Source organism: Coregonus clupeaformis, chromosome 40 (assembly GCF_020615455.1).
Source record: "Coregonus clupeaformis isolate EN_2021a chromosome 40, ASM2061545v1, whole genome shotgun sequence".
NCBI classification, from domain to species: Eukaryota; Metazoa; Chordata; class Actinopteri; order Salmoniformes; family Salmonidae; genus Coregonus; species Coregonus clupeaformis.
The window spans coordinates 20906733-20920551 of record NC_059231.1 but is presented as its reverse complement, the minus strand read 5'-3'; the positions used below and the strand labels follow the sequence as shown (position 1 = coordinate 20920551).

Genomic DNA, 13819 nt, shown 5'->3' with positions numbered 1-13819 from the left:
TATGCATGTAGCCTAACGGTTAGAGCGTTGGGCCAGTAACTGAAAGGTTGCTGGTTGGAATACCTGAGCTGACAAGGTGAATAATTTGTTGATGGGCCCTTGAGCAAGGTACTTAACCCTAATTTGCTCCAGGGGCGCCGTACTACTATGGCAGACCCCCCTTTTCACTGCACCTATCTGGTGTATGTGACAATAAAACCTATTTTTTAATAGTACCAGCACCGAGTCGATGTGCAGGGGTACGAGTTAATTGAGGTAGCTATGTACATAATGGTAGGGGTAAAGTGACAAGGCAACAAGATAGATAATAGACAGTGGCAGCAGCGTACAGGACAGTCAAAGAGGACAGTAAAGGTTGTATTATGTTTAGGCTGCTGTATGTTACAAAGCCCTGGTTACAGCAGAGACTAAATAGCATGTAAAAGATGACACTTCATTTCTCAAATGCCTCTTATTACATGATAGGCACCTGAGGAAACAAGATCGACTCACAATTTCAAAAACAAAATCACAATTTAGATTGACACACATAGCATTTGATTTCTAAATGCAATTTTATTTTATACGATGTAATAAATTTTTATTTCACTCTGGCCTAGATAACTTTTGATCAGCATCAGTTCCTAAGAGAGGGATATGATTTCTCTGGCCAGTCCACTTGTGGGTAGTCAGATGTATAAATAACCTGTCGTCCCCAAAACTCTGAGACAGTTCTCGGCTCATCAGACCCTCAGTCCCCACTACTGGTCAGCCCGGTCAGCCTAGTCCCAGTTGTCTGAGTTTAATTACCCCACAGAGGTTTTTGGTCCTATTTGGTATTGTCTAAAGAAAGTCACATTTGTCTCTAGAACAGTCCTGTTTGAAAGATGAAAATGTATTATGGATTAGAATCTATGCAGTATTTCTAAACTTGAAAAACAATGAGGAGAATTGGGATTTCAGTTTACTTCCTGAATAAACAACTCCAATCCCTTCTTTTAACACCAATATAACACTATGCAACATGACCATGTGCAGGCTACATGGAGGTTGAAATATGAGCATGTGTAGACTACATACATGTTCTGTGACCAAAGTTGTGGACATCTTCAAAAAGCCTTTGTCTTTCATCTCTAGTTTAGGATTGACAGGGAAACCCAACCCCATGCTGAGGCCCTATAGTTGTGTCTGCTAATGTCTTTGACTCGGGATGTAGATCTGACATACAGTGAGGGAAAAAAGTATTTGATCCCCTGCAGATTTTGTACGTTTGCCCACTGACAAAGAAATGATCAGTCTATAATTTTAATGGTAGGTTTATTTGAACAGTGAGAGACAGAATAACAACAACAAAATCCAGAAAAACGCATGTCAAAAATGTTATAAATTGATTTGCATTTTAATGAGGGAAATAAGTATTAGACCCCCTCTCAATCAGAAAGATTTCTGACTCCCAGTTGTCTTTTATACAGGTAACGAGCTGAGATTAGGAGCACACTCTTAAAGGGAGTGCTCCTAATCTCAGCTTGTTACCTGTATAAAAGACACCTGTCCACAGAAGCAATCAATCAATCAGATTCCAAACTCTCCACCATGGCCAAGACCAAAGAGCTCTCCAAGGATGTCAGGGACAAGATTGTAGACCTACACAAGGCTGGAATGGGCTACAAGACCATCGCCAAGCAGCTTGGTGAGAAGGTGACAACAGTTGGTGCGATTATTCGCAAATGGAAGAAACACAAAATAACTGTCAATCTCCCTCGGCCTGGGGCTCCATGCAAGATCTCACCTTGTGGAGTTGCAATGATCATGAGAATGGTGAGGAATCAGCCCAGAACTACACGGGAGGATCTTGTCAATGATCTCAAGGCAGCTGGGACCATAGTCACCAAGAAAACAATTGGTAACACACTACGCCATGAAGGACTGAAATCCTGCAGCGCTCGCAAGGTCCCCCTGCTTAAGAAAGCACATATACATGCCCGTCTGAAGTTTGTCAATGAACATCTGTATGATTCAGAGGAGAACTGGGTGAAAGTGTTGTGGTCAGATGAGACCAAAATGGAGCTCTTTGGCATCAACTTAACTCGCCGTGTTTGGAGGAGGAATGCTGCCTATGACCCCAAGAACACCATCCCCACCGTCAAACATGGAGGTGGAAACATTATGCTTTGGGGGTGTTTTTCTGCTAAGGGGACAGGACAACTTCACCGCATCAAAGGGATGATGGACGGGGCCATGTACCGTCAAATCTTGGGTGAGAACCTCCTTCCCTCAGCCAGGGCATTGAAAATGGGTCGTGGATGGGTATTCCAGCATGACAATGACCCAAAACACACGGCCAAGGCAACAAAGGAGTGGCTCAAGAAGAAGCACATTAAGGTCCTGGAGTGGCCTAGCCAGTCTCCAGACCTTAATCCCATAGAAAATCTGTGGAGGGAGCTGAAGGTTCGAGTTGCCAAACATCAGTCTCGAAACCTTAATGACTTGGAGAAGATCTGCAAAGAGGAGTGGGACAAAATCCCTCCTGAGATGTGTGCAAACCTGGTGGCCAACTACAAGAAACGTCTGACCTCTGTGATTGCCAACAAGGGTTTTGTCACCAAGTACTAAGTCATGTTTTGCAGAGGGGTCAAATACTTATTTCCCTCATTAAAATGCAAATCAATTGATAACATTTTTGACATGCGTTTTTCTGGATTTCTTTGTTGTTATTCTGTCTCGCACTGTTCAAATAAACCTACCATTAAAATTATAGACTGATCATTTCTTTGTCAGTGGGCAAACGTACAAAGTCAGCAGGGGATCAAATACTTTTTTCCCTCACTGTATATGTGCTCCAAGCCACACAGCAGAGGCTATGTCTATCCGTAAATTCAGCCCATACGTTGTGGGTCACGGCTGTATAAGGGCCAGATCAATACAACACGTAGTTGACAGACAGGGCCATATAACATGGAGCCTCTCCTCTCTAGTGTCTGACAATATATATATTAAATGTCCACTATGTCTCCAGAGATCTTATCTGATAGATAGATAAACCTGTGGGGTCTCTCACTGCTCTAATGGATTTACATTTTAATCCTGAGCACATTTTGGGAATACTCAAACCTTAACAGGTAGTGCTGATAGCAGCCATTCAATTTGTGATATAATTCAGTATAGTCATATTATCGTGATGAAAAGTTGGCTGTCATCATGCCTTAAATCTGAACAAAAAATACAATAAAAAATAATAATGTGACATTGATGGAATTCTTTCGGAGGCTAAAATATTTTAAAAAACAAACATTTTAGTCATTTAGCAGACGCTTTTATCCAGAGCGACTTACAGTTAGTGAGTGCATACATTTTCATACTGGCCCCCGTGGGAATCGAACCCACAACCCTGGCGTTGCAAGCACCATGCTCTACCAACTGAGCTACACGGGGCCCTAATGTGGGCCCGCAAGGCTCCATACAACGGCCTCACTTGTTCCTGATATATGTTAATATTTGTTTTTCCCCAAAAGGAATCTTATCAACTCAATCAAACATTGACAGGCACACTGGTCCATATAAATACTGTAGAATTAGAACAGTTCTGATATATCTTATATCTCTAAACACTTCTCTCCAGGCTGGCTTGTGTCTTTCTCTGTCGAACATGATTCTAATTTGAAACGACGGGTACAGCCCTTCATTTGGGGCACAGTGAGGAGCTCTTGAAAACTTTATTGCTGCCAGATGGAGACAAGCTTCCTCTCAGCACTGCTCCTGCTTGCAGCAGACAGGGGGCAAAGTATATCATGTACTGTAAATAATGTATTGTTAATGTATGGACAAAACGCATCAATTCAAAACCCATTTTCAAGCATGCATTTAATCTGATATCAAGAAATGACTCGGTTTTCAACGGTTTTGGCTATATTACAAAGATGATGGGAATATTCTCAGATATGCCTTTTATTTATCAATCTGTACATTACAGTAGATGTGTAAATAGGAATCTCTGTTGGGTTCTTCTTCATTCAATGTGTTAATGTGTGATCAACAACAACGGCTACATCTGAAACGAGACAGAGCAGTTTAATCTAAGGAGAATAACAACATTTAGAGATAACGATGTCTTAGTTATCGCTAAAACATGTTGTTATTCTCCTCCGATTAAACTGCTCTGTCTCGTTTCAGATGTAGCTGTTGTTGTTTTGTATAGTAGAGTGCTCTGAGTCCCAGATGAGTCTGACGTTTTTGTGTTGTTGTGTTGACAAGTGTCCAAGCATAGCCAGTCTGTGCCAGGTCAGTGTAGCGCTCCTCTTTGCCCCCATGTTGTGTGGGCCATGTGGTTCACAGTGTGGCGCCTAGGATCATATTTTCCACCTGTGCCTTCAGTGGCCTGCCTGCGCGTCCACACACACACACACACACACACACACACACACACACACACACACACACACACACACATATATACACACACACACACACACACACACACATACATACACAGTGAAACCCAATATTTACATTTTTATATTGCTGTTTTGAAGCCCCCAGGAAGCAAACAGAGCAGACGACAGTGTCTGTTTGTTCCCTTTGTGCAATTAGACTGTGACACTGTCAGTCCCAAATGGCATCCTATTCCCTATTTAGTGCACTATTTAGAGCCCATTGGGCTCTGGTCTAAAGTAGTTTACTATATAGGGAATAGGGTGCCGTTTGGGATGCATCCACTGTCTATCTGTCCCTCTTGTAATATGGAGGGGTCACACACATTCTGAACCCTCACTGTGGTTACTGTACTCACTGTACCGTTCAGCTAATTAACTTCGACTGTCATAAATTGTGGAGCAAATATGACTAGAAATTAGTCCTCTCAATCTGTCACTTACTCTTCCAACAATCACACATATAGTGTTGACTCGGCTGATGAAACTACAGGATAGTATTTTCTGGCAAATGCAGTCCATCAATGTATATATATATATAAAAAAATCAATCAAAGCATTTCTACACACACACACCTGCCTAACACCAATGTCTCAGGTGTTACTGAGTGAACAGCACAGGTTGTAACATAATGACTAGTTGTTGATAGTAGTGAGTAATCCTTTGTAATTTCTGCCCCAAAATCTAGTTTCTAGAGAGAGAGAGATTTTGTTTTTATTTTCAGTAGTGATGCAGCTACTTCTATCACAATCACTTAAAATAGATTAAACCTGAATTTTTTAAAAGCATTTAAAAATATTCCCATCCTCTATAGTCTAGAACAGTACATGACATATTATTGAATTGTAATTTAATGCCATGACTTTGAATTGATGAAGGATGATCAGTTAAGGACTATGTTTGCGTCCCATACAAACCAAATCCACCCTTAACTCTTCCTAATTAGTTTCACAGATTTCAGATTCAGACAGGACAGGGCGCCAGCACCAGCTTACTGTAATGTTGGAGGGGAGAGGGGGTAGTTTTGGGACCGGGGGGGAAATCATAGTCCTAACCCTCCCGCTCCCCCCTTTCCCAAAACTATTCACCTACCCCTCTACCCCACTTCTCTCAGTGTCTTTTTCCCCTGTAAGTATATCACTGTTGTTAACACAGCCATGTTTGTCATTGGTCCCTGTCTACAGCCAGCTCTCTCTGTCAGTCGGGGGAGATTATCTTTATTCCTTCTAATTAAATTGACTTGGTTCTTTCTGCAGCCGCCAACAATAGAGCGAGACGGAGAAGTTAGATAAACAGAATGATATTGAGGAGTTAGAGGAGGAGAAGAAGCCTGAGCATAGCAGACCTGGGTTAAAATAGGCTACCATATGAAATCATTTCAACAAGTACTTTATACACTGAGTGTACAAAACATTAAAAACACCTTCCTAATATTGAGTTGCACCCCCCTCTTTTGCCCTCAGAACAGCCTCAATTCGTCGGGACATGGACTCTACAAGGTGTCGAAAGGTTTTCCACAGCGATGCTAGCCCATGTTGACTCCAATGCTTCTCACAGTTGTGTCAAGTTGGCTGGATGTCCTTTGGGTGGTGGACCATTCTTGATACACACGGGAAGCTGTTGAGCGTGAAAAACCCAGCAGTGTTCAGTTCTTGACACAAACCGGTGCGCCTGGCACCTACAACCATACCCCGTTCAAAGGCACTTTAATATTTTGTCTTGCCCATTTACCCTCTGAATGGCACACATACACAATCTATGTCTCAATTGTCTCAAGGCTTAAAAATCCTTCTTTAACCTGTCTCCTCCCCTTCATCTACACTGATTGAAGTGGATTTAAGAAGTGACATCAATAAGGGATCATAGCTTTCACCTGGTCAGTCTATGTCATGGAAAGAGCAGGTGTTCTTAATGTTTTGTACACATTGTATGTGCTTTCATTGAACTTGCCTGGCGTAATAGAGCCAATAGAATAGTCCCACAACTGCAAACCCTGCCCATCTGGCACTTCAGGCAGGCTAGAGCAAATGGTCATGGTATTTGAAAGATTTCAAATAGTATTCGAACCCAAGTCTGGAAGAAGCCTGAACACCAGGAACAGATTGTGGCTGCCGGGGTGTCCCGCTCTTCCCTGCTCTGTTCAGTAATGTGAGTGGATAGATGGTAGTTCATGTTCTGAAACACTGTCTGAGGAGCAGGCTAGGGCCAGGGCTAGGGATTTTCCTAATGAAGAAAGGGTTTCACATGAGGGGAGACGGACTCATTTAGAGAAGAGAGGGAATCAGTCAGGACAGGTCAGCCTTCTTGGACAAAGATCTCAGAGCTGTTAAATTGCAGTTGTGTCTGATTGTCCTCAGCAGGAGCGCCACAGAGAATTTGACACTAAAGAGTCCTGTGATGTCACGCTCTCTGTCAACATATTAGGAGAAGAACTTAAACACTTAACTTTTAAACCTCTGGATAAGAGCTTCTGCTAAAATGTAAATGTAAACCTATTATCTCTCAGAACTAGGCAAAGTTCAATCGGAGACTGAGGCGTAAAGAGTACATGGAGCTGAAGGATGTTTGTTCCTTAACTTTTATATACGCTGCCTGTAGCGTATAATATCATCTGTCTCTCTGTGTTCCAGGTCAGTCGGAAACTCTGAGGAGGACAGAGTATGTGGAGCTGAAGGATGTGTTTGGGGTGAAGGTAAAGAGACGTCGTTCTGCGGGCCAGGAGACAGGGGGCACTCTCCTGGGCATCACTCTGTTCCAGTGTAAGAAGAAGGGACCCAAGCTGAAGGACCATGCCATTCACTTCAACAACATGAGCGTGGACCACTGTGAGATCTGGTTCAAAAAAATTAAAGAGATACTCAGTGGTAAGTGTCAGTGTCCTTCACAAAAAAATACTTTAAACACATAGGACTGGTTTCTCTGACAAAGATTAAGCCTAGTTCTAGACTCAATGGTGATTCTGCTTTTTAGTCTAAGGCTTAATCTGGGTCTGGTAAGCCCTACAGTATTTGGTATGACTGAGTAAAAAAGAAAGAAAAGAGAACATAATATAATGTCATAAAATATAATGTCATAAAATGTAGTGACATATTACCAGACGGGATAAGCTCCCATGTGTTCCCAGCATAGAGATTACATGCTCAGGTTAACACCTCCCAACAATTGCTCACTTTATATCATACTAACAAACAAGAGGATTGGAAAGGGTTCTTAAGATATTGTTGACGAAACCTCTTGTCATTTATGAGATACTTCTTCTAAAAAGGATGGAACCATTCCAACAGCAGTTAGTAGTTACAGTGGCACCAGAACGAGCATTATATCTGAATATTAGTTAAATATAAGGCTTAGATTGGCACCCCCACCACCACCCCTATGTGGTTATTGGCTCTGTGAGTGTCTCCAGGAAGAGACCCCCCATGATGGGGACACCTGTCTCTGAGGGCCATGCTGGGCTGCCCTGGTCCTGACAGCCTGTCTCCCTGTCTCCCCCCGTCAGCTCTGTAGAACGACAGATAATTACTAACTACAGGGTGGCCACCATCAACCTGTTCTTCAGGCCCTTGTGGTCAACACCTCCTCATCCCTCATTCCACCCTCCCTCCTCCTCTCTCCTACCCTCCTCCTCCTCATCCACTACTCCTCCTACCGCCTCATCTCCTCCTCTCCCACCCTACTCCTCCTCTCTCCCACCCTACTCCTTCTCTATCCCTCCCTCCTCCTCCTCTCCCATTCTCCTCATCCTCTTCCTCCTCTCCAGGCAATGGCATGGCCATCACACAAAAAAGTGGCCATATCCAACTCCTCTCAATGAATCTACTACATGCTGCCTTCTCAGACATAATATCCTTGACAATCTAATATCCACCCCAGACATTTAGCCTAATAGACAGTGTGTGCATAGAATGTATGTTGGAGTCTGACTCTTTCTGTAAGTGAGAAACCTGGTTTAGAGATAGCCCTACCAGGTGCAGCTTAGACAAGCTAGACAGCCCCAGTTAGTGACACTGTCAGTCTGTGCATAATGCTGTGTTAACACAGTTCAGTAATCCCTGTAATGTTCGTAGCTAACAGCAGCAGTCGGCTAATACAACGTGATGATGTAACACCAATACTCAGTAGGTGCATTAGTCATCTGAGATTAAAGAGGATTTTTGTTCTGTTAGCTCAATCTAGCCGGCATTACACCATCTCTCCTTTCACAGGCCTGTCTGCTTCTCTCTGTGAAGCTCTGTTCCGTCTTCCCTGTTCTGTTCTGTTCCTCAGGCAAACCAAGGATTCGTCCCAAATGGCACCCTATTCCCTATATAGTTCACTACTTTTGACTAGAAGCCCATGGGCCCAGGTCAAAAGTAGTGCACTACAGTACGTATGGAAAGGGTTCCATTTGGGATGCAGTACAACTGTGGCACAGCCAACTTTTAAAGCTGTACCTCCCTCAGCCTCAGGAGGATCCGAATCCTTGGCTAAATCCCAAATGGCACCCTATTCCCTACATAGTGAACTACTTTAGACCAAGGTCATGTAGGGAATAGGGTGCCATTTGGGATGCAGACCTTTGGTTTTTGTGTGAGAGGGCTGCGAGAACTTTAACATGAATTGATTTACATAATTAAAACAACATGCCTGGAGGCAGCCTACAGGACACTGAATAGGCTTATAAAAAAAACTATAAAATAAAAATATTCTAGATTGTCTACTATTAAAAACAACAATTTGATATTAGCTGGCATTTTTTGGTTAGGAATATGCAGAATAGATCATCTTATGAAACTAAGCCTGGGCTCGTATTATAAAAGCGTCATTGTACAGAATCGTTTTCACCATATCTATTTCCAATTTTACTTTTGATGTAAGACAGCGGCAGTGTATTTGCACTACTAAAGTATATATTAAATGATATCAACAAGAGACATTGGTTGTTGGGAGGCAGGTAGCCTAGCGGTTAGAGCGTTGGGCCAGTAACCAAAAGGTCGCTGGTTTGAATACCCTAGCCGACAAGGTGCAAAATCTGTTGATTTGCCCATGAGCAAGGCACTTAACCCTAATTTGCTCCAGGGGCACCGTACTACTATGACTGACCCTGTAAAACAACACATTTCACTGCACCTATCCGGTGTATTTGACAATACATATATTTTTATGGTCAAACCCACATCTCATTACACTCAGGTGCTAAGTGAATATGGTACTTAGGTGCTGAGTGAATATGGTACTTAGGTGCTGAGTGAATATTGTTAAACCTGACAAAGATCCACTGTGGCTCGAAACATTGTCGCTATTAAAGAGTGGTATTAGAAGCATAATGCAGAGGCCTTAGCCTTCACCTGGCGCAATGAGGCCTAAGTAAGTACGGAAGTAAATTAGGAGCATAACATACCTTTTTGTCCTTATCAACAAGAGATATATCATCTTATATAAGATTCAGTAATAGCCATCAACTACGTGAATCATTCATATATTCATATAGGCTCTATACAAAGAGTTAAAACATAAAGGGTTAAAAAAAGATCCTCTCCATTCTGTTGTTAAACAACTTAGCTAGGGTGTTTTATGTAGCTCTTACACTACATCTTATCAATAGACTTATTTCAATGCACATATGAATTCAGTTTAGAGGACAATGGCCAGTGGATCAACTGGGATGACCTTTTAGTTGAACTCTGAGCTTTTTCCCTTCTCTCTCTTTTTGTCCTCTCCTCGCTCTCTCTTTTCTTCCTCCTGAGGGCCTTTAGCGGCAACAACAATAAAGTTCAACTTGATGCAGGAGTGTGACCATCCACTTTGACAAGAGCACCAAGGCCACATTATCTGTCCGGAGAGGGGAGACGGCCTGGTGGCTATGCAGGCCTGGTTGGTCTGATTGACCTGCCCAATAGACGGACCACTAATCTGTGAATGAAAGGAGGCTTTAAAAATGCCATGGAGGCGATTGTAGGTCTAAACAGTGTCGCTTGCTCGCACAAGGCCAAGGATATCAGAAAGACACAGACATCCTGCCTTGTACAGGTGTTGCCATTGTTAGCTCTGGCCTCTTGCACACGTTGGTCTGTCTGTGACCGGGCTGGAGACATTATCAGACGACTGATGGCTGGTTTAATCTGGTGGCTGACACCCTCAGCTGGACCACGCCAACTCATGTGTCAGACCACATCACATGGCTTGTCACTGCGATGGCCACAGTACTGGCCAAGGCAATGTCCCCATTTGATTTCCAGCATTCAGAATCCATTTATAGGAAAGGAGAGAGAGTGGTTAATAAAAAAGGCAAGGAGGGAGACGGGGTTTTAGAGTAACGCCTTTTGTGTTTAACTGTCAGCTGGGACACTCCCTCCATTGTGCGACGTTATTAGAGGCTCCCTGGGAAACTAGGGTGCAGAGATTCACCGTTCCCTCTGTAACAGGTGAGAGCTCCTGCATGCCACAGTTTATATTCCGCAGCACCACTGACTTAACAACAGCTTCACAATAAAACAAGATACATCATCCCCAGAGAGAGAGAGAGAGAGAGAGAGAGAGAGAGAGAGAGAGAGAGAGAGAGAGAGAGAGAGAGAGAGAGAGAGAGAGAGAGAGAGAGAGAGAGAGAGAGAGAGAGAGAGAGAGAGAGAGAGAGAGAGAGAGAGAGAGAGAGAGAGAGAGAGAGAGAGAGAGAGAGAGAGAGAGAGAGAGAGAGAGAGAGAGAGAGAGAGCGCGCACGAGCAGGGGGGAGAGAGAGAGAGAGAGAGAGCGAGCGAGCAGGGGGGAGAGAGAGAGAGAGAGAGAGAGAGCGAGCGAGCGAGCAGGGGGGAGAGAGGCCAGGGGGGAGGTAAGGGGAGAGAGAGCGACAGAGAGAATGAGAGAGAGAATGAGAGAGAGAGAGATGCCTACAGGGTGCACTGTGTACCATTGTGCGAGGCTGTCCAGGTATCATTTTAACAGGCAGTCATGTGTGCTAAGCGTCAAAGCGACATGTGGCCCAAAGTTCTGCATTTCTCTCCCAGATGGATTATCTTGGCAAAGGAGAAATGCTCACTAACAGGGATGTAAACAAATTTGTGCACAAAATTTGAGAGAAATAAGCTTTTTGTGCATATGGAACATTTCTGGGATATTTTATTTCAGCTCACAAAACATGGGACCAACACTTTACATGTTGGGTTTATATTTTTGTTCAGTATAAAAGCTATATGGCAGATAACTTAACCTGTTTATAAGAGTCCAGCATGTAGTCATATCCTGTGAATGATATTGCTCTGCCTGTGTTGTGCTGTGCCTGCTGGAGGAGTGTATTAAGGACTTTACCCTGGTCCCTGCCTGCTAGCTGACTGGAGGAGTGTATTACGTTACCCTGGTCCCTGCCTGCTAGCTGACTGGAGGAGTGTATTACGTTACCCTGGTCCCTGCCTGCTAGCTGACTGGAGGAGTGTATTACGTTACCCTGGTCCCTGCCTGCTAGCAGACTGGAGGAGTGTATTACGTTACCCTGGTCCCTGCCTGCTAGCTGACTGGAGGAGTGTATTACGTTACCCTGGTCCCTGCCTGCTAGCTGACTGGAGGAGTGTATTACATTACCCTGGTCCCTGCCTGCTAGCTGACTGGAGGAGTGTGTTACGTTACCCTGGTCCCTGCCTGCTAGCTGACTGGAGGAGTATATTAAGGACATTACCCTGGTCCCTGCCTGCTAGCTGACTGGAGGAGTGTGTTACGTTACCCTGGTCCCTGCCTGCTAGCTGACTGGAGGAGTGTGTTACGTTACCCTGGTCCCTGCCTACTAGCTGACTGGAGGAGTGTATTAAGGACATTACCCTGGTCCCTGCCTGCTAGCTGACTGGAGGAGTGTGTTACGTTACCCTGGTCCCTGCCTGCTAGCTGACTGGAGGAGTGTATTACGTTACCCTGGTTCCTGCCTGCTAGCTGACTGGAGGAGTGTGTTACGTTACCCTGGTCCATGCCTGCTAGCTGACTGGAGGAGTGTATTACGTTACCCTGGTCCCTGCCTGCTAGCTGACTGGAGGAGTATATTAAGGACATTACCCTGGTCCCTGCCTGCTAGCTGACTGGAGGAGTGTATTACGTTACCCTGGTCCCTGCCTGCTAGCTGACTGGAGGAGTATATTAAGGACTTTACCCTGGTCCCTGCCTGCTAGCTGACTGGAGGAGTGTATTACGTTACCCTGGTCCCTGCCTGCTAGCTGACTGGAGGAGTGTGTTACGTTACCCTGGTCCCTGCTTGCTAGCTGACTGGAGGAGTATATTAAGGACATTACCCTGGTCCCTGCCTGCTAGCTGACTGGAGGAGTGTGTTACGTTACCCTGGTCCCTGCCTGCTAGCTGACTGGAGGAGTGTATTAAGGACATTACCCTGGTCCCTGCCTGCTAGCTGACTGGAGGAGTGTGTTACGTTACCCTGGTCCCTGCCTGCTAGCTGACTGGAGGAATGTGTTACGTTACCCTGGTCCCTGCCTGCTAGCTGACTGGAGGAGTGTGTTACGTTACCCTGGTCCCTGCCTGCTAGCTGACTGGAGGAGTGTATTAAGGACATTATCCTGGTCCCTGCCTGCTAGCTGACTGGAGGAGTGTGTTACGTTACCCTGGTCCCTGCCTGCTAGCTGACTGGAGGAGTGTGTTACGTTACCCTGGTCCATGCCTGCTAGCTGACTGGAGGAGTGTATTACGTTACCCTGGTCCCTGCCTGCTAGCTGACTGGAGGAGTGTGTTACGTTACCCTGGTCCCCTGCCTGCTAGCTGACTGGAGGAGTGTATTACGTTACCCTGGTCCCTGCCTGCTAGCTGACTGGAGGAGTGTGTTACGCTACCCTGGTCTCTGCCTGCTAGCTGACTGGAGGAGTGTGTTACGTTACCCTGGTCCCTGCCTGCTAGCTGACTGGAGGAGTGTATTAAGGACATTACCCTGGTCCCTGCCTGCTAGCTGACTGGAGGAGTGTGTTACGTTACCCTGGTCCAAGCCTGCTAGCTGACTGGAGGAGTGTGTTACGTTACCCTGGTCCATGCCTGCTAGCTGACTGGAGGAGTGTGTTACGTTACCCTGGTCCCTGCCTGCTAGCTGACTGGAGGAGTATATTAAGGACATTACCCTGGTCCCTGCCTGCTAGCTGACTGGAGGAGTGTGTTACATTACCCTGGTCCCTGCCTGCTAGCTGACTGGAGGAGTGTGTTACGTTACCCTGGTCCCTGCCTGCTAGCTGACTGGAGGAGTGTGTTACGTTACCCTGGTCCCTGCCTGCTAGCTGACTGGAGGAGTGTATTACGCTACCCTGGTCCCTGCCTGCTAGCTGACTGGAGGAGTGTGTTACGTTACCCTGGTCCCTGCCTGCTAGCTGACTGGAGGAGTGTGTTACGTTACCCTGGTCCATGCCTACTAGCTGACTGGAGGAGTGTAATACGTTACCCTGGTCCCTGCCTGCTAGCTGAC

The 13819-nt window shown here is 45.2% G+C and overlaps 1 protein-coding gene across 1 annotated transcript in view; it reads left to right on the top strand.

Annotated features, from left to right (window-relative positions):
* cerkl (ceramide kinase-like) overlaps positions 1-13819 on the top strand; it is a 69356-nt gene that overhangs the window by 3943 nt on the left and 51594 nt on the right. The window contains exon 2 of the mRNA XM_041868913.2: positions 7038-7271. Within this exon, the coding sequence (XP_041724847.1) occupies positions 7038-7271 (234 nt within the window). The remainder of the gene's footprint in view (positions 1-7037; positions 7272-13819) is intronic.